Source organism: Ceratotherium simum, chromosome 16, assembly GCF_057802395.1.
Source record: "Ceratotherium simum simum isolate JZ-2026a chromosome 16, ASM5780239v1, whole genome shotgun sequence".
Taxonomy (NCBI): domain Eukaryota; kingdom Metazoa; phylum Chordata; class Mammalia; order Perissodactyla; family Rhinocerotidae; genus Ceratotherium; species Ceratotherium simum.
In genome coordinates this window covers 30,592,281-30,613,919 of record NC_141915.1, presented here as the reverse complement: position 1 = coordinate 30,613,919, position 21,639 = coordinate 30,592,281, and the positions used below count along the sequence as shown (strand labels likewise).

General features: G+C 40.7%; 1 protein-coding gene across 1 annotated transcript; it reads right to left on the bottom strand.

The window, feature by feature from the left end:
- Window positions 1-3,009: 3,009 nt before the first annotated feature.
- COIL (coilin) lies at window positions 3,010-19,876 on the bottom strand. Its single transcript, XM_004434755.3, has 7 exons — window positions 19,620-19,876; window positions 10,804-11,914; window positions 10,595-10,681; window positions 10,155-10,202; window positions 8,190-8,259; window positions 5,541-5,629; window positions 3,010-3,995 (listed from the first exon to the last, which is right to left on the bottom strand). Exons 1-7 carry the CDS (start codon window positions 19,862-19,864, stop codon window positions 3,912-3,914), a joined length of 1,734 nt encoding a protein of 577 aa, XP_004434812.1. The 5' UTR covers window positions 19,865-19,876; the 3' UTR covers window positions 3,010-3,911.
- Window positions 19,877-21,639: the final 1,763 nt, after the last annotated feature.

Here is a 21,639-nt window from a genome sequence, read left to right as displayed (position 1 = left end):
GTTAACAGGTAATGAAGTTACCACCACGGTATCCAAGATGAGGATAGCAAAAAAGAGACCAACCCTGTCAGCGATGTGAATGGAGTTGGAGAGCTTGAAGGTTTCAGAAGCAGGGGAAAAAGGTCCAGTGGAATATTGGACTGCTGAAGTCAGGGTCAGAGTCGTTTTATACAGAGTTGAACATCTGAGAGCTAAAGCAGTTTAGAACTTAACGGTGACACGGTCATTGCAGCATTATTTACAATAGCCAAGATGTAGAAATAACCTAAATGTCCATCCACGAATGAATGGATAAAAAAATGTGGTAAAAACCTACGATGGAACATTATTCAGCCTTAAAATAGGAAATCTTGCCATATGCAACAACACGGAGGAACAAAAGGACATCATGCTCCATGAAATAAGCCAGTCACAGAGGGAAAAATACTGCATGATTCCACTTATGTAAGGTATCCAGAATAATCAAACCCATGGAAGCAGAGAATGGTGGTTTCTAGAGACTAGAGGTAGGGGGGAGTGGGGTGTTCTTGTTCAATGGGTATAAAGTTTCAGTTATGCAAGATGAATAAGTTCTAGAGATCTGCTGTGTAACATAGTTAACAATACTGTATGGTACACTTAAAAAAATCATTAAGAGTGTAGGTCTCATGTTTAGTGTTCTTACCACAAAAACAAAAACAAAAAAATCATGGCAGGAGGAAACTTTTGGAGATGATGCATGTCTATTACCTCGATTGTGATGATGGTTTCACGAGTGTATGCATATGTCCAAACTCATCAAATTGAATACATTAAGTATGTGCAGTTTTTGGTATATCAATTATACATGAAAAAAGCAGTTTAAAATAATTTTTTTAATCCAAACAAAAAATAATAAAAATAAACATTCAATTAAAAAAAAAGAATTTAATCAACTTAATGGTGAGTAGACAACCTGAAGATGGACAAAACCGAATTGTGATGGCAAAAAGGTAATTAGCCAGAAGGTTCCTGTTGCCAAGGACAAAAGCAGCAGTGGAGGAAACTAGAAGAAGGCACCCTACCGCTGCTTACACTCAGGCCAGGACAGAGCCACTTTAGGGACAGCCATCATAACATCCCAGGGAAAAAGAATACTGCTCTCAAATTACACTAGACTCTCCCTTTTCTGGTTGGGTGGTCTTTGGCAAGTTTATTCAATATTGAGTTGAGAGGAGTCAGACAAGTTACTACATTAAGCCCATAGAATAATCCTATAATAATAATAGCTGGCATCTGCATACTTGCTATTTTCCTCATCTAGAACAGTGCTGGTCCACCAGCCCAGGAGCAGGGAGGCAAAGATTTAGCCCCTGGCACGTACTTTTTTGCCTGGCCCCTTTGTTTTCATCTCCGCTCTTCTCTCTCATTCCTGGAATACCATCTGACAATTACATCTCTGATTTCAAGTAGTAAGAAATACATTTACGGGCCGGCCCTGTGGCTTGGTGGTTGGGTGCGCGCGCTGCGATGCTGGTGGCCTGGGTTCGGATCCCGGGTGCGCATCGAGGCACCACTTCTCCGTCCATCCTGAGGCCGAGTCCCACATACAGCAGCTAGAGAGATGTGCAGCTATGACATACAACTATCCACTGGGGCTTTGGGGGGAAAAAATAAAATAAATAAAATCTTAAAAAAAAAAAAAAAAAAAAAAGAAATACATTTACATTACACATGGCTATATGTAAATTGTTTCATAAAACAAACAAATTTACTGGATGTGGTGCACTACTTATTTTTCTATTCTATTGTATTTCATTTTTCAAAATGCAGGTCATGACTCCCTAAATTGATATCATGACCCTTCTAGTAGACTGCTCTTCATAGTTTGAAAAACACCATTATAGAGGAAAAGGATGATTCATAAACTGATTATGATCTGAAGAAAACACCCTGAGGTCTACACTTCCCTTTGGACTAGTCAATGTTTACTAGTTACTTTTTTTAAATTGAGGTACAGTTGACATATAACATTATATTAGTTTCAGGCGTACAACATAATGTTTCAATATTTGTATACATTGTGAAATGATCACCACAATGAGTCTAGTTAACATCCATCACCACACGTAGTTACAAAGTTTTTTTTTTCTATGATGAGAACTTTAAGATCTACTCTCCTAGCAACTTTCAAATATGTAATATGGTATTAACTATAGTCACCATGCTGTACATTACATCCCCATGACTTATTTATTTTATGACTGGAGTACCTTTTGATCCCTTTCACCCATTTCACCCACCCCTTTCCCCCACTTCTGGCAACCACCAATCTGTGCTCTTTATCTATGAGTTCAGTTTTTTTGTTTTTCTTTAGATTTCACATCTAAGTGAGATCATATGGTATTTGTCTTTCTCTGCCTGACTTATTTCACTTAGCATAATGACCTCAAGGTCCAACCATGTTGTTGCAAATGGCAAGATTTCATTCTTTTTTATGGCTGAATTTTATCTATCTATATAAACCACATTTCCTTTATCCATTCACCTACTGATGGACACTTGGCTATTGTAAATAATGCTGCAATGAACATGGCGGGGAGAGGGGACAGATATCTTTTCAAGTTAGTGTTTTCATTTTTTTTGGATAAATACCTAAAAGTGGAATTGCTGGACCATATGGTAGTTCTATTTTTAATTTTTTGAGGAACCTCCATACTGTTTTCTATAGTGGCTCACCAATTTACATTCCCACCAACAGTGCATAAGTGCTCGCTTTTCTCCACATCCTCACCAACACTTGTTACATCTTGTCTTTTTGATAACACCCATTCTACTGGGTGTGAGATGATATCTCATTGTGGTTTTGATTTGCATTTTGATTTGCATTTCCCTGATGATAATCTAATGAACTCCGCTGGACTAAACTTTGCAACACCAGACTCTTTAGTCTAGGCAAACCTTCTTGTTCTGGAAAATTTTAATCTCTCACATTATCATAAAACAAGATAGCGATCTGCAATACTCAACTAAACATGATGACTCAGCATGGAAGTTTAGTTCAATATGACTTTATTTAACAATCTGCAAAGCTGAAGGAGGGATCTGATCTTTTGTTAAAAGAAAGCAATTTCACAGTATATATTTAGCCATTTTAGCTTTGTGTTGAATAATCACAGAAAAGGAAGTCTCTGTTCAAGATCCTCTCTCCAGCACACTCGGTTAGGTGCCTGGGATCTTGTAGCAAGATAACACATTTCCTGGTCTGAACTCGCAGGAAATCCTTTCAGCCAAGTGGAACCAGTTCTTCCCCTGGCACACACATAAGAGCTCTGCTTTCTCTGCTCTACACATGGCTCTACACATGGCCCTGAGAATCCTTAATTTTAAAGTTGAGAAAAATGTGAAAGGATTCCTTAATTCACGGCCTGCCACAAACCCAACTACTTGTTAATTCTTGACAATTACAAGTATAAAATACTTTAAATTTATAAGATGTTCCACATTTAATGGAACAACTCAAATTTAAAAAATTAGGTCAAGTAACATGCTTTCATGTTTTAAAATGTTACTTAATAAAACTTACTGAGACAAGATACGCAGCACTTTCCTGTACTCCTCGGTATTATAAACTCCTACTGATGATGGCTACTCGATGGTCAAAAAATATATAAAAAGAGAAGAAACCATACCTATTGGTAACTAACAATGCCTGCAGGGAATGTCATGTTTTAAATTTTGTTACTAAAATTAAACCTGAAAAGGGGGTGGGGGAGGCTACAAAAGCAACACCCATGTTACTTTAAATGATGAGGTAGATGTTTTCCTATGCAGTAAAGTGAAGATGACAACAAATGCATACAACTTTCAAATCTTTTTTTTTTTTTAAAGTTCAGGTTATAGTCACTTTCACAAACAAGACATTTATAGACTATGAGGTGGAGAGGTCACACTCAGGCAAGCTCTGTCCTTGATGTCTTACTCGGAGATTCAACAATCAGTCTTGGATCAATCAACTCTCTCCAAAAAACAGTGATCTGAGGAAAAACACAAGGCATTCAGTTTAGAGACTTTATTTGGAGGTCATATAGGTTTCGGTCAGTTAACAACTTCAGTCAAGTAAATTTCCATTTGTACAGAATGGTTGAAGACCTGGAATAATTTGAGTCCCAGTAAACTGAGTTCAATTAGGTATAAGAACTTGTTTACCTAGCATGCAGCTAAATTTTACATTAAACATAATCCATCTTTCTTTGATTTAGAGCAGGGGCTGTGGGGGCAGCTGGTTCCAAAGGGGTCAGGAGGATTTGCCCGACAAGTGTCTGTGGACAGGCGGCCCACAGACCTCTCAGGAGGCAGAGGTGGCCCAGAAGGGTTATCACCAGACTGTGATGCCCTTTTGCACAGCTCTGTGGTTCTTATCTCGTGCTGCCTAAACATGGGAGGTATTTCACATTTTACCAAGAGAAAGCAAACTCTAACACCTGGCCATATGGATGAATAACGAGGGCCACCTAGTGTCACAAAAGGTAATTACAGGCCCCACTTCAGGCCTCTGTTTCACGAGGCATAGAGGACAGCCTCCAAGGTTTAATTTTCCAATGCAGTTTCCAAGAATACATTTCAACAAAAAAGTGGGGCTGCATATATTGCAACTACGGAAGCACCAGAGACGGCCAAATCTGCTGATTGTACCACAGACCCCAAAAATGTGTTTTTGGAATAAATCCCTAAGAGTGTCATCTATCCTAAAGACAAAGCAAAACATACAGTCTGGATAGAGTTTCTACAAGTTTACATTTCAGATGAAGTGAGAGTTTGCATTACTGAAACTTAGAGAATAATATCCACAACATTTCAAATATAAACACCTTAAGAGGAAGCATTTTCTTAAATATAAATTCTTTTTACTTCAATGCTGGCATAGCCTAACGAGCCAGCCATTGCCAGCAACTCTGGAAGTCTGGCTACCTAAAAAGCTCTAAACCACATACTTCCTAAAATGGCAACTGAAGGATTTAAACAAAGTCAAAAGATAGAATCATCATTTTATGTCATTCTTCAAAACTCTCTATGCTGTTATAAGTCAGAATTGTGGAACACTTAGGGGGTAGTACTGACTACAAGGAGACATGACGGAGACTTCCAGAGGGGCTGTTAATGTCCTACTTCTTGATCTGGGTGTGGTTACATGGGTAAGTTCATTCGTGAAAACTGTTATAGCTATATGCTTTTGGCAACCTTTCTGAATGTACATGTCAATAAAAAGTTTTTAAAATATGTTACTCTTTTCTACTGAAACCCTTATATAACTATGATTTTATGCAACTCTATACTCTTAAAAAAGAGTTTGTTATTTGTGCATCTTGTCAAGTAGCCTCTTTGGGTCCAAGGTGGTGCCCTAACTTGGCACTTGGCACTGTTATTGTCACCCTGTAGGCAGGACAGAGATCCCCAGGGCCTATGATCCTTTGTGATTTTAAGATAGGCAGTTCAGGAAGCTGCCATGTCACTTTCCAGATCACCAGTAACCAGTCGAGAGAGAATGGACGACCAAGCAACCCCAAGAGAAGTGCACCTACCCTCTTCTCCTGCATCACAGCGTACTCCACTACCTCAGCTCCATTTTCATTGTGATAAACCAAATCAAATTTCCCAGGTTCTTTCACGGCTGAAACCAGATGATAGGCAGAGGCAATAAGTCATTTCCCAGTGGCGAAAATGTTCCTCTACAGGGAATTTATATCATTAGAAAAACAACCACAAACAAACTGTCCCTTGATGTGGAGGCTGGGTATGCACGTGAAGGCATGGAGTGCTCAGTGACAAGAGGCCCTTAGAAAACCCTGCACCAGCAGATGGGAGCTTCCTGGCCATTTATCAGAGACAATCTTTCCTTCATCAAAAAGAAACGAGCGTGATACATTGTCACTCGTACTCCCAGAAAAGAATGTGCAACCACAAGATAATCCCAAAAGATAATTGATATGTTTCAACAGGGGAAGGTAATATGAATTCTGCAAAATTCTCATATCTTGCTCTGTTCTCAGAAATTACACAGGCTTACTACTTGGTAATAGAGTGGTCCTCACTTTGCATGGTAATGTGGGATCATAAAAATGACCACGCAGGCTGAAATCATACGAAACAATCTTAATAATCAATGGGAAAAATTATGATTGTCTGACCATCTTTAAAAATTTTTACCAAAACATTAAAACCTTCACTGTATAGGGAAATGAAAAAATTGTAAAACTAATATTTATGTAGTACACTGTAATTTAAAACACTAGAAACACTGAGAATTAAAGTGTTCTATTTTCTTGTAAGACACTTTTCAAGGGTAGTTTGAACAGCACTTGCCTTCTTGTCATGTAACGATACAGAGTGAGAATTTCTTCTATGCCTTGTAGAGCTGTCATACTCCTAAGTTTGGATCAGCTTTCAATATTTTATCCTTTGAGCATTTAATGTCATGAAATAGCTCTGAGAGTTTGTTTCTTTTTCACAATTTTGTGAAGTTTTTTTGCTGATGTCACTCCTGGGACATCTTCATCCCTTTTGTCACAACCACTTTCCTCATTTATGTAAGAAGTTCACGCAAACCGCAGAGTCAACATTCCCACGGTTAGCTATTTCTTGTATAATTCCACTGAAATTCTACTTGGATGTCACTTCCAGCATGTTTGCTTTTTGTTTCTTTGTTGTGCTTTCACCTTTGTTGGTTGGCCCGCTTCCTATTTCAATTATGCATTTTTGTAAAATGTCACGTAGGTTTATCACCGAGACAAGGAGGTAGCACAACTACACACTTTGCTGTGTGTACGGGAACTGAGTAACAGATGCACAGTGACCAATCACCAAGAGACTGAAAGAAGTGATGCGACTGGTCACTGATCATGACGGTCTGTTATTTACACAGTGACTTGTGGACTGAAGAGCTAGCAGTACTTTGTGCAATTACTCAGTTAACAGTTAACATACCCAACGTCGTTGGGGGACTGGTGTTATTGAACTAAACCTTGGTAACTGAAGTTCATGTATATCAGATCCATGAAAAGTGAGGACTACCCACATTTCCATAGAGAACAGATAAAGCCATTTCTTGATGCCCTAAAGAAGAAAAGTTCTAACTGAACGTCATCAGAGTCAATCACCTGATAAGCGGTGATCAGGCTGTGTCCATGGAATGTGACCATGGACAAACTTCTCTACCCATCCTTCCTGAGAAGGGGGATTTCTTCAAATGAAACCTAATCAGAAGAAAGCTGGAAAACCAGTGTAAGTTATGTCTAATCAGAAAGGGACTTTGTTGAAACACCCTTTTGACTGATTTTTGTGTACTGGAGTTTTGAATCTTCTACTGACTATCTTATTTAAACACAAATAGAAGATAATTAATTCCCTTAGAGTCTGCTAAAGAAAGAGATCTCCCCTGCTCTCTGGCAAGGGATGCCTACAACACAATCCAAGTTAAGCCATATACAGTAAAAGCCTTCTTATTCCAGGATTTCAGAACCAATAATGGGTGCGGTGAATCAGGGATAAAGCAGGGAACCATTTAAAATAATGTGTGAGTGTATACACATACACTTTAGACATTTTATTTTGACTTAACACACAGAAGTATGTGCATTTGCCAATCTTTTGCAACAGAGCTGAGTCAGTCTTATGAGTCCAAGGACTAGAGCTGTCCTTCTTTTATAAACCATATTCTTAATGTATGTCTGCAATTTCCACCATTTCCAGTCTGGAGTTTTTTAAAGTGATGCCAGAATGCAAAACTAGCAAGGCAATCTAAGTGCAGAAGCTTCCTAGTTACCGAATTCCTCCCAATCTCTGATAGCTGACCCACCCACACACAATTCAATAGCAAATTTTTTAGTAACGCTCCTGAGTCAGCATTCAACTTAAGTTTCATAGAAATAATTCTTTTTGCAATCAATTTTCATCAGTTTATGTAATTTTTATGAAATTACATATTTACAGTAATAAGAACAACTTGCCTAACAGCTTTGGGAACAAATCCAACAACTCTTAGTAGACACACAACTCCACTAGTGGGAGCACAGGCCCACCCCCCGGACTGTTTTATGCTGACAGAGGTAGTGGAGAGCGCCAGTTAATCAAGGCAGCCAGTGAAGAGAGCAGCTCCTATGTGTAAAAGCTATTTAGAAATCAATTTAGATATGAAGAGCCAAAATTTTCAAATTCTTTTCTAGAAGACTCACCAGGTAAGGATGAAAGAATTTCTATATCTACTTGCTGGGTCTCTGGATTGTGGCTTAATATTTTTCCTTCCTTTCAAAAATAAAAGTCCAAGTCAAAAGTCATCCTGTGAAACATTGTGAATATACTAAAACAACTGAACTGTACACTTTAAAATGGTTAAAAGGGTGAATTTTATGTTATGTGAATTTTATCTCAATTAAAAACATTTAAAAATAAATCAACATGTAGGGGAAATAAAACTCCCACACACCAAGCCAGTATTTCCCCTGGTCTAAATCTTCCTATGGTCAGGTACACACAACTAGGGACCACCCCTATAGCCCAAACCCTGCTAATTATTCAAACTAGCCGATCCTACACCGTTTTCCCCACCCTGCCTTGCCTGCCCAAGGAAAGCCCACTAAAGGCTCTGGCCTAGGCTTTCCCCTCACTCCTGCTCCTGCCTCCTGCCTACACCCAGGCGCTTTCCCCTGAGGTGCCGTGGCATTCCCCCTTCTCTTGGGAAATGTACGTAATAAATTCCTCTTTCAATAGCATTGATTTCTCTGTGTTGTCCCTCAGTCACTTCCATAAATTAAAATCCCACAGGTACAAATGAGACAGGTTAGGGGCCGAGGAGACAACATTCTCTGATGATAGATCTGACTTTTGAAGACAAGCTTAATGATGAAGCCAGTGATCAAGCTGGATAACAACACTCGAGGTCAAAGTAAAAAAGAGGGATTGATATCCACTCTCGAAATGGTTTTGAAAGCAATTTCAAAAAAGTTCTAAAAATAGCCAGAAATAAAGCAGACAGCTTTCCAAGGTAATAACTATGATGACCAACATCCATTTAATATGCATTTTAAAAAATCAATATCACCTAGAATCACAATTTGTAGAGGTTGTGGGACGTATCAATTCTATATTTATCTCCATTTCCTCATACATCACAGAATTAAATTAGTTATCTATGGTAGCATGACAAAACAACCTGGTTTGCCAAGACAGGCCTGTTCACATGTCCTTCCAGTATAATTATTGATATAATATTAATCCTTTTCACTCACAAGTTTCCTCATTTAGATGATAAATTATATGGTCACCTATAATAAACAGCTAAGAAGATGAAAAATATGATAAAACACCAATTACCCAGAACTAACCGACCAAATCCCTTCACGAACTGATTGTTCTTCTAGCCTGCTTTTGAAAAAATGTTCTTACCAAGATTTTAAGTCTTCCAAGGTATCAACTCAGATTAAATCAAATCTCTTTGTACTTTATCTGTATTACTATATTAATATTACCAATTATAACTTCTTAAAAATGGACTTACATTCTGTATATTACAACAAAATAAGAAAGTATGTATTTTAACAAGATTTTCAACAAAATTTTGAATGAGTGAAAAAGGGAAGCAAACATGTAATTCTGTAATCTCATTGAGTCACGCTTTTATTGATGTGTGATAAAGCTCATAGTCCAATATGAAGTCTCATACAGATACTAAATGAGTAAATGCCAAGGATAATATTTGTGAATTACCTGTGGTTAACTGATAATGCAAAAGAAACCATATCAGACCATATCAGTAGTAATTCACAAATATATAAAATAGATTCTTATGATGAAAATAATAAAATTTTCTGGCTGAGAGCTATTTGTTATTTTCTCTCAAAGTTTAGGATCATGGGGAAGGGATACTCAAATAAGTTTGTATGTCTAAGCTGATCAGAAAAAAATAACTAAAAAAAATTAAACTCATCATTCTCATTCTATATTCTTTCAAAGTCTAAGGAAAATAACACTGGGAGATCTCAAAGTGATACTAGTAAAAAGTTTACAATTTGATGTTCTCATTTTCTACTTTATGACATTACTTACTCAAAAAAAACTATATTATCCATATTAGCAGTATTAAATACAACTTTAGCTTCTTTAATATACTGACACAATTGTTTTTAAATAAACAGCCTTACCTTGTAGTCAGAGACATCAGGAGAATAATCGGATGTTAGTTCCAAAAGCTAAAAAAGAAGAAAAAGCCCACAAATTCACAAGCCCTGTGGCTCCTCTCCCCGACCCCTGAGAACACATGCAGTGTTGGGGTGCCCACTCCACCACTGCGGGAGCCCTACCAGGAACCTGTGGCAAAACAAGGGTTCCAGTGGGAGAGCTTTCCTGGGTTTTGGGGGGTTTTCTCGTGATACCTATAGCCTTTGTTCATTAAGCCTTGCTATGTCCCAGACACCAGGCTAAGCCATTTTTATTCATTCCGAAAACCATTACTGAACTAGACAAGAGAACACGAAAGATATGATCATGGAAGCATTTTTATAAATATCTTTAACCTGATCTGCTAATGAGTAAGCTCACTTGGAGGGGGAATAATCTTTTTTGTTGTTGTTTTAAAATATACCTTAAATGCAATCTTTTCTCCGACTTGAGGGGCAGCTGCTAACAGTGGTAACAGACTGTAGTCCTTCTTGTGTGTCTCTACTGGATTCTGAAAAACAGTATTAGTCAGGTGACTTGTAACTAGTGAGAAACTGGGAACCCACGGCATCAACTCCCGACACACTATGTGTGGAAAACGGAAGAGGTAAACTCACAGTAAATAATACTTGCCTGGATAATAGTAGATGAATTTGTTATCACTTCATTTAATTGCTGCTGCTTCTGATAGTCAGCATTTCTATTTAAAAGACAGGAAACAGCGTGCCCTCGTCCTCGACCTCTCCCCCGCAGGCCCCGACCCCTAGCTCCCTTCCAAGAAAGAAAGTCCTCTCCTCTACCCCAACCTCTTCCCAAACTGGTGGGGAGAGTCACATTGGGAGGAGGCCCAGGAGCCTGTCTGCCTCCATTTGAGTCAGAGTGCTTCCATCCAGTAGCATTTGGAGTCTGTGATGATGGCCCTGGACCTGGACAACCTCTTCCTGCAAAGACGCCTCCTGTCTTTGAGAAACCTGCAGCCCGCTCCGGGGCGCTCTTTGACATCGCACATCGGTCGTCTGACTCTGAACTAGAGTCTGAGCTAGAAGACGATGGTCTGGTTGTCTTGCCCTTGGTGGGGGTAGAGTTAAAGCCAGTTTTAGGAGCCACTTTGTTTGCAGTTGTGTTTTTTGTAGAGGGTCCTTCCTTTGATAACTCAGTGGATGTTTTCTCTGAGGAATTTCTGACCTCCAAGATGGCATTGCTGAGACCATCACTGGTTGATTCGTGATAAGACTCAGACTCTGAGGAGGAACTGGGACCCTCTTCTGTAGGAATGCCCACGCCTCCTTTCCTTTTGGATTTAACAAGGCTGTTTCTAGCAGGAGAACCCTTTGGAGGACTACACTTCTGCATGGTCCACTCTTTCACTGTCTGTGCTTTAGAAGACCTGGGATTCTTCGCCTGTTTTTTATATTCACATTTCTCCTTTTTCTTTGGTGATTTTCTTTTGGTCTCTTCGTCATCATCATCCACTACACCATATGTGGCTTTGTTTTTCCTCTTGTTTTTTTTCCTCACACTCTGATTTGTGACAGCTCTTGGTTCTAGATCCAAGGTCCTCTCATTGTTATTGTTCTCTTGCCTCTTCCAATGCTTCTTTGAGTCTCTGTAACCTAGTTCAGTTTCTTCATCCTCCTCCAACTTAAATGCCCGCTTCTTTGCTTTTCTAGGTAACGAATGAGTACCGTCACCATTACTGACTACTACAGGATTCTCAGCAACTCCTCTCTCTTCTAATTTAACTCTATCAAAAGAACAAGAGAGAAAGCTAGAGTGAGTAATTCATAAGCACGTCTCCAGGACGTAGTTACAAACTGAGATGACTGCCAACTGTCACTGCCATCACGCAATGAAAAACGTCAAATCACTTCAGGACAAAAGACTCTGACAAAATGGCCTATATGATATCACTTAAGGTCAACTTTCAAATGACTAGTTTTATTTATTGAATATCTACTGCATCCCAAACACTTTCTATACATTTTCTCTAATCTAAACACCACCATGAACTAGGTATCTTTCATTTTAAAGCAGATCACAAAATTACAGTTCCGACAAGTCACTAGCAAAGACCAGCAGTTAATAAGCAGCAGAAATGGGATTCAAACCTCAGTCTGTCTAACTTCAAAGTTCACAATCTTTCCACTACTATGTTGCCTACCCCAAATGGTGATAATGCTGAGTATCTATTTCTGTTTTTAAGTGTGGGCTGCTTTTTTTAAAATCAGATTTCATTTTTATTTTAAATTAAATTAAATAGGAAAATACTGAACAATTATGTTCTCCGGGGTAGTGACAGCCATTATAAAATTCCATCACATTTTGTGTTTATTAATTTAGTGTGTCAACTTGACTGGGCCATGGGGTGCCCAGATATTTGTTTAAACATTGTTCTGGGTGTGTCTCTGAGTGTTCCTGGAGGAGATTAACGTTTGAATTGCTACACTACGAAAAGCAGACTGCCTTTCCCAAAGTGGGTGGGCCTCGCCCAACCCAGTCAAGGCCTGAATAGAATAAAAGGCTGAGCACGGGGGAATTTGCTCTCTCTGCCTAACTATCTTTGAGCTGGGACTTCGGTCTTCTCCTGCCTTCAGACTCAGACTAGGAGTGGAACTTCAAGACCATCAACTCTCTGGTTTCTCAGGCCTTCGGACTTGGACTAGAACTTGATCATCGGCTCTCCTAGGTCTCCAGCTTGCCAAATGCAGATCCTGGGACCTCTCGGCTTCCATAACCTCATGAGCCAATTCCCTATAACAAATCTCATACCTACACCTATATCTAAATAGTTACCTACATCCTCTCCTATTACTTCTGTTTCTCTGGAGAACCAGGACTAACACACACTCCGTCCAAAATTATTACACTATAGTAAAGGAATTCTGTTCCTCCACGAATTGGCAATGGCTAATTCTATCACATGCAGCCCAGAGACAGAAAGCTGAGTGTTCCCAATGTCAAGCACATAGTGGGTGCTTAAAAATGCCCTGCTGAAAACCCACACTATACTTTCACTACATTTACATCCAGCTATATATTTCATCAAGTTCTTTCAGTGACCAGGGAAAGATGTAGACAATCATATTTTAAAATAAACTACAATTGATGAATAAGAAGATATAAGCAGGGCCGGCCCCCGTGGCTTAGCGGTTAAGTGTGCGCGCTGCGCTGCTGCCGGGCCGGGTTCAGATCCCGGGCGCCCACCGGCTTCTCCGGCCATGCTGAGGCCGCGTCCCACATACAGCAACTAGAAGGATGTGCAGCTATGACATGCAACTATCTACTGGGGCTGTGAGGGGGGGAATAAATAAATAAAATCTTTAAAAAAAAAAAAAAAGAAGATATAAGCATTCTTTAAATTTTTTTTAAGTATAGTAATCCTGCAGAGTTATCTCAATGTGGTAATTGAAAAAAATCCTCAATTATTCTTCAGAATACACAGACACATATAAATCAAGGTAAAATAAAAGCTACTGATATCAGGAGTAGGATAAAGAGAGAAATCAAACTCTGAAGAAGCAGGGATTTAAATTATAAAAACACATCACTCACTGTTCCCAGCCATGGACCTCAGCATCTAGCAGCAAGGAAGTCATTCTTAAACTGGCAAAAGCTAGCTTGGCATCCTGTGAATCTAAAAACTTTTGGGAACTTCCAGAATATTGGATTGTTCTCTGACATTCTTGATCCATTTGTTTTTACTTGTAGCAATGCTATGATTCAAATTTCAATTCTGAGACGACCAGTTAGGACCAAACTTTCCAACAAACTTAGAAAATGGTTGCCAGGCTCTCTGCTCAGTCATTGCAGTTTATTAATTCACTGGAACACAGCACTTGCTGCATCCAGTATACGCAGGACCCCTGCCTTTCAGAGGAGCTTGCAACAGCATCAGGCTTTCAAAAGCAGCCCTTTCCATCATCTCACCCATTCTGAAGACAATGGATCTGTGGATACTGGGCATGAAGGTATTATCTGTGATTATTGCATCCTCACTGTTATTCCTGAAGAGAATAATTTCAGTTGGCAACATATTAAGATTGAGAGACAAAATGCCATTCAGAGACCAGGAAATAGTTCACCTGGGTCTCCACAGTTACCAATTCCTTTCAGGGTGCACACTTGCCCTGGCAATGTTCCTCATTTCTCTACTTGGACCACAGGCCACAAGTGCAGCTGTCCTTTTTTTTTTTTTTTTAATTACTATCTTAACCATTTTTCCCCCCCAATTTTTCCCCCCAAAGCCCCAGTAGATAGTTGTATGTCATAGCTGCACATCCTTCTAGTTGCTGTATGTGGGATGCGGCCTCAGCATGGCTGGACAAGCGGTGTGTCGGTGCGCGCCCAGGATCCGAACCTGGGCCGCCAGCAGCGGAGCGCGCGCACTTAACCGCTAAGCCACAGGGCCGGCTGGCAGCTGTCCTTTTACAAAGAGAAGTCAATTACCTGTGTAATTAGCGATGGAAGAAATTGACTCCAAGAAAATTTTAAAACAGATTCTCCACTGCTCATTCAAACTCTTTGCAGGGCAAACTGGGTAGTATTATCAAAATGCAAGGTATTCCTTTTAAATCTGTAATTTCATTTCCAGGATTCTATCATACAGAAATACAGACATGCCCGTCTGCCCTGCCTCACACCCCCACCCACTGGCCACCAAGGCTAAAGTGATCATCTGAATTCAAATCCTCCTTCTGCCACTTTAGTTAAAATTTTAAAATATCATTACCTCAACCTTTCTCATCTGTGAAAATGGGGATAGTGATAATAATTATAGTACCCAAATGAGCTATCATCTATATTTAGAGCAGTGCTGGGCTCAGAGTAAGTGCTATTCAAACATTAGCTCTAATTTTTATTAATACAATGAATGCTGTTAGTCCCTGAGGGCAGGAGCTGGTAGGTTTTTAATGAACTTGTCCCATCAAATAGAGGTGAAATTCAACAAGAAGGGTGAAAGGGGGGATTGGGTCCCATCTGTTCCCTGCAGCCTCCCTGGTGTCTGGCTGCTGCCTGCAGTGGCCTGCATGATCACCTTCAGAGAGGCAAAGTTACTTGACCAAGGGCACGCAGTTAAAGCATCCTAGAGCCAAGATTCAAACCCAGGAATCTGACTCCAGACCCTGAGCTCTTAATCACTCTGCTCTCTTACCTTTCACACAATACTGAACAAAAGGAACTCACATATTGTTGGCATACATACAGGCTGTACAACTTTTCTGGAGGCCAATTTGACAGTACCTATCAAACTTTAAAATTTGACCAAGGAATACCTCTTCTAGGAATGTATCCTACTGAATCATTGCCCAAGTACACAAGAATATTCACTACAGAAGCAGGTAACAGTGAAAAACAGAAAACAACCGCCACCATCTAAATGTTTGTGTCCCCCCACCCCCCCAATTCATATGCTGAAATCCTAACTCCCAAGGTGATAGTATTAGAAGGCGGGGCCTTTGGGAGATCCTTAGGTCAGGAGGGTAGAGCCCTCAGGAATAGGATTAGTGCTCCTATAAAAGAGATCCCACAGAGCTCCCTAATCCCCTTCCACCATGTGAGGACACAGTGAGAAGGTGCCATCTATGAACCAGACAGGGAGCCTTCACGGGACACTGAATCTGCTGGCACCCTGATCTTGGACTCCCCAGCCTCTAGAACTGTGAAAAACAAAATTCTGTTGTTTATATGCCACCAGTTTATAGTATTTTTGTTATAGCAGCCCAAATGAACTAAGAAAACAACCTAACTATTCATTAATAAGGGGCTGGTTAAATAAACTGACATGATCATACAAAGGAATACTATACGGTATTTAAAAAGAATGTACAGGGGCCGGCCTGGTGGTGTCGCTGTTATGATCCCGCGCTCCGCTTCAGCGGTCCAGGGTTCGCAGGTTTGGATCCCGGGAGCTGACCGACGCACCACTTGTCAAGCCATGCTGTGGCGGCGTCCCATATAAAGTAGAGGAAGATGGGCACGGATGTTAGCCCAGGGCCAATCTTCCTCAACAAAAAGAGGAGGATTCGCAACGGATGTTAGCTCGGGGCTAATCTTCCTCACAAAAAAATAAATAAATAAAATAAATAAATAAGTAAATAGAAAGAATGCACATCACATACTAGACACACTAAAATGAAAGCTATCCATGATACATCAGGTAAAAAAGTGAGGTGCAGGACAAGATGTATATTATGATGACGTGTATTTAAAAGTATAAGTACCTATTTTTGCATATGTATGGAAAAGATCTGGAAAGATATGCCCCAAACTTAACTGAGGATACTTCTGGAGAGTGGGGTGTGGGAAGAGTACTGAGAAGAGAAATAAGAAACTTTTTAGCTTGAACTATTTTGAAGGATAATTTTTTTTAAGAACAAGCCTTTTTTTGTTTTTGTTTTAATAAAAGAATGGGAAGGGACTACAAATAAATGTTCCAGGACGAAAGCAGCCAGGCCTAACTTCCACTGGTCTCTATTTACCCACGGGCGTTAGACACACATGCTCCTCAGTGAGAGAGAACAGCTCTCAGTACTCTATATCCCAGAAACCATTAGCATGCTGCAAAACAACATTTAGGGTCAAGAGACCTAGTGCTGCACAAGGATCGGCAACCTTAATGGCAGGTATCTTCTCTGGCACTCAAGGTTTCAGGAAACCAAACTGCCGTCAGCCTGGTTCAGATACTCTGTCTTCTTAATTCCTACCACCAGCCCTCACAGACATGTCAACCCCCACAGACGCGCCAGCCCCCACAGACGTGCCAGCCCTCACAGGCATTTCAGAGGGGCTTGACTGGCTACCCAAAGAGCTACTAATTACAGCAAAATGAAATGAGAATGCATGTCTAATATTTAATCAAGTATTAAGTGCCACAGAGACTCAAAAGAGTGAAACAGAGAACGCATTTTGTTTCCTGACATAATGACTCAACAGAGAGATCTCCACTCCAGCTGGTTGCTCTCCCAACTAGTTGCTGTGGCCAGGCCTCTGAGAAGCTCTCTTCAGGGGGTATTATGGGCTGAATTATGTCCCCTCAAAATCCACATGTTGAAGCCCTAATCCCCAGTACCTCAGAACGTAACTGTATTTAGAGACAGGGCCTTTGAAGAGATGATAAAATTAAGATGAGGCCATTAGGGTGGGCCCTAATCCAATCTGACTGTCTCCTTATAAGAGAGGAAATCTGGACACACAGAGACACCAGGAATGCCTATGCACAGGGAAAGGCCATGTAAGGACACAGCAAGAAGGGAGCTATCTGCAAGCCAAGGACAGAAGCCTCAGAAAAAAATGAAATTACCAACACCTTAACCTTGGACTTCTAGCCTCCAGAACTGTGAGAAATAAATTTCTGTTGTTTAAGCCACCCTGTCTGTGGTATTTTGTTATAGCAGCCCTACCAGACTAACACGGGCGCTTCAAGCAAAATGCGGGCCCTTCCTCCTTCCAGGAGAGTTGGAGACCACCTTCAGGAGCTCACTGTCAGCAGCCTGGGAGCAGAGGAAGTCAGAGTCTGGGGGCCTAAGAGAATGGGCTGTAAGGAAAAAGCCCTGGCATACAAGTGTGGAGATGCCTCTTGACCCTCTCAGGTTATTTCTCAGGATTCCCACAACCTGGCTCCCCCTTTCCTCATCAGGCTTCTCTCGGTACTCCCAGCAGTCCCAACGGTATCCTTTTGCTGGTCGGACTCGTCTCTTTACCAAGTTGGGCTAGCTTTTGCCTCCACAACTAGGCCATCCAACATTTCCTACCCACTCTTCAAGGTACTGCTAAATTTCCTGACCATTTGTGTTCCATAACGGTCTCTCCTTTCTGAACCATCTTCTGCACTTAGCAGCATAACCCAGTATAATTGTCCAGTCCGACTGCCGGCATCACACAAGATAACATACAGAAGCAAGAAACTAGTTATTTTCGCCTACTACAACAACACTAGGTACCTTTGAGAAAAGAGAATATGTTTTCTTCTGTTCTGAAAAAAAGTGAGTCTGTCGGGGGAAGACAGAAAATGACTGGGGACACGACACTGCAAAAACATACAAAACTTGTCCAAATTCAATTTTTTCCTAAGTTCTGTCCCATTTACCACTGAAGCCAGCTGCAGAGGTATTTCTTGCCATATGCAACTGTGCACTTGAAATGTTTAGGAGGAATTCTGCCTGCCATTGTGCTGTATGTATTTCTTAAAACAGCTTCCACAGTTCGCTTTTGACCTTGTTAATTTCATTATAAAGAGTATGATGCCCAGATGATTCATTGAAGTATAACTGCTGTTAGCTAGCAGCAAGTTATTAATTCATTAGGCAGGGGATAGTTTAGAAAGTAAACTTGATAGGAGAGAATGCAGCCCTTACAACTGTAATATTTAAATAGTCCCTGAATTGCAAAGAAAATGGAGATCTATTTCACAGTGAATAAAAAGGAAAAAGAACTCTTTATGAAATTTGGACTATTTATTTCAAATTGTCATTAGAAACAGCTAAACATTATTAATAAGTCATAGCATTCCTGATTTTAAGAGAGAGACACACACACTCAAAGATGTAGTAATTGTTCCAATTAAATTCCCTGATGTTCTGAAGAACTCTTATGAATCTGACATGCTCTGGGGAAAGGAATATTCAACAAAGAGCAAGCAAGAGGAAGTAGCGTGGTTCACAACTCTAGAATTTTTTCACTGTAGCTTAAGCTTTAAAAAGAAGCCCTGAATAAATCAGTCCAAGATATGCATCTGAACTGAAATGATCACGTCTTACCATTTTATTGAGACAAATCAACCACACATGGGCAATTCATACCACAACTGCTCCTCGATACTCATCTCAGTACAATTTTTAAAAATTTCCAAAAGCATATTTAAAACTATTTTGTTTCCCAATTCACAACCCAAAAAGTCCCCAACACCTATTTAAGTGAACCACAAAACGCCCAAGTGGGACACAGAATGACAACCATCAGAAGTCTCAGGGGCTATCCAGGAGCATAAGGATGGACAACCTGCACGTTATGAAGAAAACACGACTGCTCCTCGGTTTGCGTGGGTCTCCTGCACCTGACCCTGCGAGCCGCCAAGGGAAGGCCGGGTCTCAGGCACTTCTGCATCACGCACAAGTAAAACAGCGCCTGGCTAAGTGATGGTTTCCTAAATCAAGCTTTAAGAAACACGCGCCCTGCCCAGACACGAGATCCGGGGTTTTCCAAGTTTGGTCCACCAACCAGCTGCATCAGAAGCATCCCGGAGAAAGAAGGCCGTTACAATGCATATTCCTGAGCCCCAGACCTGACTAGACTAATCAGAATCTCTTGGTTCACGAATACAATTTGACAGCCCCACCCCATGCCCACCCCCACCCCTTCCTCCACCCCCTCGCGGGCTCCAGAGGGCCCAGGCGCCCCCGGGCATGCGCACGCGCGTCCCCGGCCCGCCGCCCGGCCCACCCCGCGCGCACCTAAGGCAGTCGTTGTCTCGGACCAGGCGCGCGCTCTCGGTGGGGGGCAAAAGCCCCCCCTCCAGGTAGAGGCCCAGGAGAGCCCCAGAACTGAAGCCGAAGCGCTGGCGAATGAGACTGATGAGATCCGTGACCACTCGGCATCTGTTCAGGTCGACCAGAAGCCAGAAGACAGTGCAATGCGGCGTGGCTGGCGGCGGGTAATCAAATTGAAGCCGTAGCCTAACCGTCTCGGAAGCTGCCATCTTGCTCGATGCTCAACGGAAGCCGAGAGACACCACAGGGCTACAGAGAGGCGTGTTCGGGCGGCCCGCCCCCCTGGAGCCTTTTAACGTGTGCCACCTATCGGTGGCAAGTGGCTACTACAGCCTTCGTGAAGGGCAGGAACGCGGGGCCGGGTTGATTCAATTCTGTTCACGACAAAGCTGGGGAAGCGCATAAATGTAATAGTGCCTTTCTTTCTTTCCTACTCAGCACTACGTAGGGTCTGAATTTCGGCAACTCTCTGGGTTTGTAGTGCTTCTTAGCACTTCTCAGCAATGGTCTTCTAAGATGTTTGCTTATATATGTAAAAGAATTCCAAAAAACACTAACTCCCCATACATTTAGTTGACACAATTTCTCATCATCAAGAGTTGCAAAAGATGTAATTCCTAGCATATTGCAAATATTGACATTTTAAAATAAAACCATTAATCACTCTTTTAAATTAGCCAGTGGAATTTAAATACCTTAGCAGTTTAATACCTACCACCATCCATATTTTAAAATATAAAAATAAGAGCTCTTATTAACCTGTAGGTCAGTAAATCAGAAATTTTACGTCATTTGAATTTCCATGCCATTTGCCCACATAATATGTTAACGCTTCCAAGTTTTCATGACAAAGGTATGAATTATGAACTAGTATTATTCCCATTTGAAAATTTTAAAAAAAGGAAGATCAGAGAGATTAAGTAACTTCCCCAAGGTCACTGGACTAGTAAGTGGCTAATATCTTGCAGTCAGTAGATATATTGAAAAAAAATTTTTTTAAGTTTTGTTTTACCGTGACCCTAATGCTCTAGGTCTTTTGGATTGAGTTATCATTACTATAAGTAGTGGTACACAATTGATAAAAATAGCATAAAACATCGCACATTTTGGTGCATAATTATTAAATAAGGAAAATAAAATGGACATGGAAACATATCTCCTAATGAAATATGTGGAGCTGTGTTTTTTTTTTTAATTAGTCCAAGTCTCTGTGCATGAATATAGCTGAATGAGACAGGGATCCACATCAATTCTGGACCTATTTTTTGTTTTTATAGATGTAAAGTCCTGAGAAAACTTGTTCATTTATGTAAGTAGTTAAGAATGGAAGGACTTAGGTTATTGGCAACATCAGTCAATTTCTTAAACTCCTTCCAAGTTACATGCTAAAATCACCTAGAGATCTTTCTTTGAAAATTCTTTTCAGGGGCCAGGCCTGGGGCACAAGTGGTTAAGTGCGCGCACTCCGCTGTGGTGGCCTGGGGTTCGCTGGTTCAGATCCCGGACGTGCACCGACGCACCACTTGTCAAGCCATGCTATGGCGACGTCCCATATAAAGTGGAGGAAGATGGGCACAAATGTTAGCCCAGGGCCAGTCTTCCTCAGCAAAAAAAGAGGAGGATTGGCAGATGTTAGCACAGGGCCGATCTTCCTCAAAAAAAAAAAAAATTCTTTTCAGTACTCCATCAGTGAACAATTCAGTTAGATTCAATAATGTTAAAAACAAAGAATGAAGAATCACCTGACTTTCAAAAGGAGTGTTTACCCAGTCACTAGAGTCATTCGCTTTCTCAATATCTGGGAAGGCTCTCCTAAAACTTAAGTGATTATTATACCACTTACTCTTAGATTTAGAAGTGCCTGGTTTATGGAGCTAAAATTAGATGAAACTGGGGTAGAAATGACAATTCCATAAAAACAGGGATTGTGATCAAAGACCTGTATATTCATGACAGATAGATAAAACTGAACACTTGTGAACTG